Source organism: Papilio machaon, chromosome 19 (assembly GCF_912999745.1).
Source record: "Papilio machaon chromosome 19, ilPapMach1.1, whole genome shotgun sequence".
Classification (NCBI taxonomy): domain Eukaryota; kingdom Metazoa; phylum Arthropoda; class Insecta; order Lepidoptera; family Papilionidae; genus Papilio; species Papilio machaon.
In genome coordinates, this window is record NC_060004.1 from 7,125,087 (window position 1) to 7,131,293 (window position 6,207).

Genomic DNA, 6,207 nt, shown 5'->3' on the forward strand with positions numbered 1-6,207 from the left:
AAACATGTCAATTTCTTTGAAATGATAAAGAAAATAGTACGTTTTGTCCATATGTTTCCGCGGTGAAAACTTACGTTTACAACGAAATACGTAATGTAGTATTTACATATATCACTCAGAGTAACTGTACAGTTTGTAGCTCCAATTACAGTTAGCCGTAACAATTAGAAGGCTTCGAACCGGTTACATGACGTCAATGAACCTGCACGTTTAATTAAGTATTGATAAACAGTTGATAAGCGCTTGAAACATACGACAAAACAAAAGGCAACACCACCTTTAGTATACTGCCTATGTGCCTATGTGAGAATTTATGTATTCAAATGAACCCTTTTTATCCTTTCAGATGTTATATAATGCTGTGAACTGCTAGTGGCTAGTTTGAATGGTTCAAGTTGGAGTGATCGTATTATGTGAAGGGTACAGCAATGGCGGACAACGAGGGACCTGTCACAGTGGACGATCTGCCGATAACATTTCAAGTAAGCTCCTCTCGTCTTGATATTGTTTAAACTTTCTTGAGACATTCATCACAGTGTACGAATCAACTGCTGAACATAAGCCTTCTTTAACACCATTCCGTACGATCCGCCGGACTTATTCAAAATCTTTTTTTTTTCACATTAGACAATCTTATTAATGTTATAAATGCGAATGTTTAAAAGGATGGATGTTTGTTAGAAGGTATGTCCGGAACGGCTGAACGGATCTTGATGTAATTTTGCACAAATTTAGAACATAATCTGGAAGAACACATAGGCTACTTATTACGTTTTTTTTTAATTCCGCTCGGACGAAGTCGCGGGCGACAGCTAGTATATTAAAATAAAAAATGGTTACACTCACACTTAGTTTAGTCAGGTGTCGGCACCGACTACTTTCGAAAACCTAACTAATTAAGTTCTTGATAAAGAAATTATTATGCTAGAAGCACATAGCGCATAACCCACATTATTAAGTGACTCATAGAGCACAATTAGGGTTAATTAATGTTACATGAGCTAGCAGTGACGTCATGTTACGTTTTATAAAGTCTGAGCGTTAGTAAAATAAAATGTACGAGTAAGCTTTTATTAAATGTAAGTAGTATGGACGCATTTTTTTAATGATTTTTTTACTTATATAATATATTTTTTATAAAGTGGCAAACAAACGTGCGACCACCTTATTCGCTGAGATAGCGAAGCGACATCCACAATTGCAGATGTGATACCTATCTTTAATAAGAATGTTTCCCCTTACTATGCGTCCCCTCCTGTGACAAATCCTCACCACATTCCCATCCTTTATAAGAAAAGGGTGAAAAGGGGAAGAGGTCTAAAATTAGGATTATTAACAACTTACATCAAAACTGCGTACATACACTAATGTTTAGTTTAGCCTAGATAAAAAACAATGCTGTAGTTTACGCAATAACTAACCTCGAAGTGATAACATCAAAAAAATTCGTGGGATTTATTTTAAATCTAACGGAATTGTTGCTAAAATCAAGTATTATTATTATCTTTAATTACAAACATAACAAATAACAAACTATGTCTGACCAACAAGGCTATATTTTAATCTGACTCAGATATATTATATAATATATTACTACATATATAAGTATATCATAGTATATATAACTGATCTATTCATATATTAGGTATAGGACTAACAATGAGAAGGCTGCACACATTCGCATACAAAATGTATGTTGTATTCAGTAATTTAGCAAGTCGGTTCCGCTCTGCTCACTCCGATCTGTGCGATAGTCGTGATGGATGACTCCCCCTCCCCAACCTCCACTTCGTGCCTCTTCCTCCCTACACATTACTATAGATTAAAACCAGGTAGCCTGCTGTTAATATTCTTATAAAGCTTTACTTAATTATCACTAGTAAACTGCGAAAACACAGGCAATTCAGATGCGTTAATAAATGAAAATAATTATATTAGGCTAGTTTTTATGATCAGAAGTCTTAGAGTTATGTCACTTTAGATTAATTCTTCTTAAACTGTCTGCTGCTAGGATTGATGTCAGTATTGTAACAAAAAAAAACCTCCACAATGTAGAGTCATAACGAAATGTATCCGGTAATTGGAGCAGATCCGAGGCACCGGAAGTGACGTCACTGAGCTACGCCGCGACCACCGGAACTTAACTGGAGAGCTGTGGACTGTTGGATAACTGTTGAAATCAATATTCGATCCTTGGGATCGTTCACAAAATCCTCGAAAACTTTTTGTAAAACCGAGTACAAATTTTATTAAAATGTTTTCTAAAACAGTAGATCATGTTTTGCGTTTGCTTTTGCGATCTTATTATGTTACATTTCGGAGCCAAATATAGCGGATAAGCAAAGAGTGGTTCGAAGCCGATTTCAGTAACCTTTGCGGAGGACGTATAGCTTTAATATGGATTCCGTTTTCAGTTGTATGTAGCAATAGGTCTGTGTACGATTTTGTAATATTACTCGTTCATTAGAGCATAATATTATGTATGACCTCGGGTCCGCAGAGAAAGTTTATTGAACGGAAGTGCGACAAAAGAAGACATGAAAGTGACGCCTCATGTCACCGCCGCTGCTACTGTATGGTCAAGTCATTACAAAATCACATCGTTATGATTATGTCGTAACTTAGATATTACTTAAGTGCACACAGCATACCAGCTATGAGTTTTCTTTCACTATTTTTGAAACATGAAGGATCTTTCTCTTAAAAAAGTTGTTTTAATTTACAGGTAAAGTATTTGGGTCAGAGCGATGCGAGAGGCCTGTGGGGCATCAAGCACACGCGCAAGCCTGTCGACCTCATGGTCGCCGCCGCTAAAGCCTTGCCACCAGGTAACCCTCCAACCCTTTACGCACTATGTATATTTTACCTCACTATAACAGTTTCATGAGTGAAACACATTGTTATCTGCTTTTTAATAAGCAATTGAAAAGGATAACAATATTTTGTACGCAGTTATTTCAACTGCAGTAATCCAAGGCTGGTTGGATGACAGATAATTGGTATATTCCAGGTCAAATCCTGCCGATGGTAAAGCTGATGATCACAGTGGATGGCGTGCACGTGGAGACGGCGCGGCTGGCGGGAAAGCGCGACGAGTTCGAGCACATGGCGGTCTTCTTTAACATCGAGTCAATCTCGTACGGCGTTCAAGACCTGGTGTACACGCGCGTCTTCTCCATGATCGTCGTCAAAGATAACGCGGACCTCAAGGGGTTAAACCCATTCGAGTGTCACGCCTTCGTCTGTGAATCTAGGTATGTATTTTTAAAAGATGTCCATCCGATATATTGTCTTATTCACAGCAGAGCTATACATTGCTTCATCGCATTATCAGATCTCGTCCACTCTCGAGCGATGTCTGATAAAACATTGCAAATAACGCACTATCTTCTGAAGACGCATCTCACTTGACATGTTCCAATTTTAATAATTCTCACGGCACACTTCATGCTGTTTATTTTTTACAACATATAAATCTGTGTCAGATAACAAAAATAATTTTATATTTTATTGACTCACTTCCTAATTGATTTGTTTTTAGAACTATATTATTCATTTTATATATCGTTATAATTTCTAAATAAAAATTTTCAGAAACGCAGCGAGACGACTGACATATTCACTGGCTGCTGCCTTCCAAGACTACTCGAGAAGAGTTAAGGAAATGCAATCCGCACCAGGTGATGACTATGTTCTTAAAATTACTGGTTATTCTACGATCCATCAAAAGTCCTAAGTTGTTCAGTTTGAACGCTTTATGATCACTTTACTCGTTGAATTCTAATTACCTTAAAAATATGTGTTTTCCAGATCAAGAGGACAAGCCTCCGAGCCTTAAGAAAAGATTTGCAATCGACTTACGCACGCCTGAGGAGATAGAAGCGGACTTTGAGACCGAGGCCTGACCAAAGATAATGCAGTACCCAACGCCTGTTGGCACGTCAGACACTAGAGTACCCTTGTTACCGACGTGCCAACTTAAATACCGAGTACCTTTGCATACGAGTATTAAACTGCCTCACTCATTGTCATTAAGTGCTTACTAAGCGGGTCTTACTCTGAGAGAGGCTATAAATAGTACGTATAATATATTATACACGTTTTTAGTTTTATATTGTAAAGATGTTAGTTTTTATTTGCAATGTTAGGTGACTATCAAATGAGTGAGTATTATTTTTGTTTATTTTAAAAACTGTATTATTTCTAGATTATAAATATGAATGATGTAAATACAGTCAAAGATTGTCTAATTTAGTAGTTTCAGATTTCTACATTTTAGTAAAATTTCTAAAATTCGATTTTTATTTTCGACAATACGATGTATTAAATAGTCGTATTTTCATACAAAAAACGATTTGTATAAAATTTATTATAATTTTCTGTAGAATTAATAGACAATAAGAGCTCTTAATAATAAAAGGCTGATAAAAATCCTGCCAAAAATAATTAAAGGTTGTATCTATTGACCAGAGACAAACTGGCTCTTTAATGAGCACTTAAACAGTGCCTTACTGTTCCTTTAACGTTTCATATAGCAGTTAACTGTGAATTTCTGAGAACAAAATATCAGTTTAAAAAATTTTTAGTCATCTCTGTCCTTATATTTGACAAAAAATAGATAACAAGATATTTTGGTCTCAGAAACCCACGATAAATGTTTTTGATAGATTGTGTTATATCGTAAACCAAAGGTTTCACTTGTGTGTGTAATAAATGTGATTCTTAGTATTTTAACATATTTAATTTTAGATTTATTATCGAAAATTGTACTTTTAATTACTTATTTATGTAAATTTTTATTAAGCCTTTTTAAAAGAAACCTAATATCTTATCTTGTAATACCACAGATAAGAATTAATTTGATAAACATTACTGTAATTTAAAATTTTGTAATATTTTTTCAACCAAGGAGTTTCCGTTTGAACTCCGTTGTAAGAAACATGTTGAAATCATCATCATCAGCTCACTATAAGTCCCTCATTGAGGGGCTTGGAGTCTACCCTGAGTCAGGGGTGACTAGGCCATAGTCAATTACTCTGGCCAAGTGCGGGTTGACTTCGCACATATCTTTGAATTTCTTCTCAGATATGTGCAGGTTGCGTCGAATAAATGTACATATGTAAATCAATAATCACATTGGTACATGGCAGGATACGAACCCAGGACCTGCAGATTACAAGTCAAGTACTTAACCCCTGAGCCACCAACACACCATGTTAAAATACCAGCATGAAAAAATGACTTAAGCTGGTTTGAAAATTTGTTTTTCTTTATATTGAACTTAAATAATTAAATGAATATATGTAAATAGCTTATAAAAATAAAGGCATAATTTATTAAATTGTTTAAACTTTCGTGAGACATAATAATAAATTATTAAAGAACGACTTAACTCACGTATAATTCCGATGATGGCACCGAATAGTTTGGGACCTGTCGGAGGTCCCTCTTCAAGATGGGTGTTTATTTAGAGAACTCCGCGGAGATCTCGAAGATCTCAGGCGTCATCGGAAGATCATACGTCAGTTAAGAAGTTAATTATTAATTTAATATAATTTTTTGTGTGAAGGTTTGTATTTATTGGTTGAGTTATATTTTGGTCGCTATTACGTTTCATTTATTTGTAATTGTAGTTTTGTGAAAGTTGTGATACTATTAAAAGTAATAAAACAGTTAAATATGTTTTTTTTACATTATAAATAACAAATTTCATCAACTTTCCGCTTTTTTTATTGCTCTCAACAATCTCAACACAAAGATGAATTCCTCTCTTGTTCTCTCCACTTCTTCTCTATGGTTCTGTACGAAGATTATAAAGTTATCTTCTATACCGTTCTTAGCACCATCTTCTATGACACCGAACAGTTTAGAAGTAGCGAGATGAAGAAGTAAACTCAGAGATACTTCTCTCTCCACAGGTAATAGATACAAATGCTTTAAATCGTGAAACCAATTTTGCTTCTTAAATGTCGTGATAGTTGCTATTTCCTTAACTGCTTCATGAAGCTAAAATTATTAAAACATGGTTAATGTTAAGTTAATCAGACCATCTGTTTGATATCAAAGTTTAAGTTTAGATAAGTTCAAGTTTAAACATATTGAAAAATCAATAAAATCTATATCTATATATATAAAAGAAAGTCGTGTTAGTTACACCATTTATAACTCAAGAACGGCTGAATCGATTTGACTGAAAATTGGTGGGCA

The 6,207-nt window shown here is 34.9% G+C and overlaps 1 protein-coding gene across 1 annotated transcript; it reads left to right on the forward strand.

Moving 5' to 3' along the window:
* Window positions 1-311: 311 nt before the first annotated feature.
* On the forward strand, window positions 312-4,099 carry LOC106715565 (low density lipoprotein receptor adapter protein 1). Its single transcript, XM_045682436.1, has 5 exons — window positions 312-482; window positions 2,726-2,828; window positions 3,011-3,254; window positions 3,595-3,680; window positions 3,811-4,099. The coding sequence occupies exons 1-5, from the start codon at window positions 429-431 to the stop codon at window positions 3,903-3,905; spliced, it is 582 nt and encodes a 193-aa protein (XP_045538392.1). The 5' UTR covers window positions 312-428; the 3' UTR covers window positions 3,906-4,099.
* The last annotated feature ends 2,108 nt before the right edge of the window (window positions 4,100-6,207 follow it).

Excerpts from the sequence above, each read along its gene's own strand:
- LOC106715565 (XM_045682436.1), top strand. The coding sequence starts at position 429 with ATGGCGGACAACGAGGGACCTGTCACAGTGGACGATCTGCCGATAACA. Across the intron at positions 483-2,725 it reads ATCTGCCGATAACATTTCAA|GTAAAGTATTTGGGTCAGAG; the intron begins GTAAGCTCCTCT and ends TTTAATTTACAG. Across the intron at positions 2,829-3,010 it reads CGCTAAAGCCTTGCCACCAG|GTCAAATCCTGCCGATGGTA; the intron begins GTAACCCTCCAA and ends GGTATATTCCAG.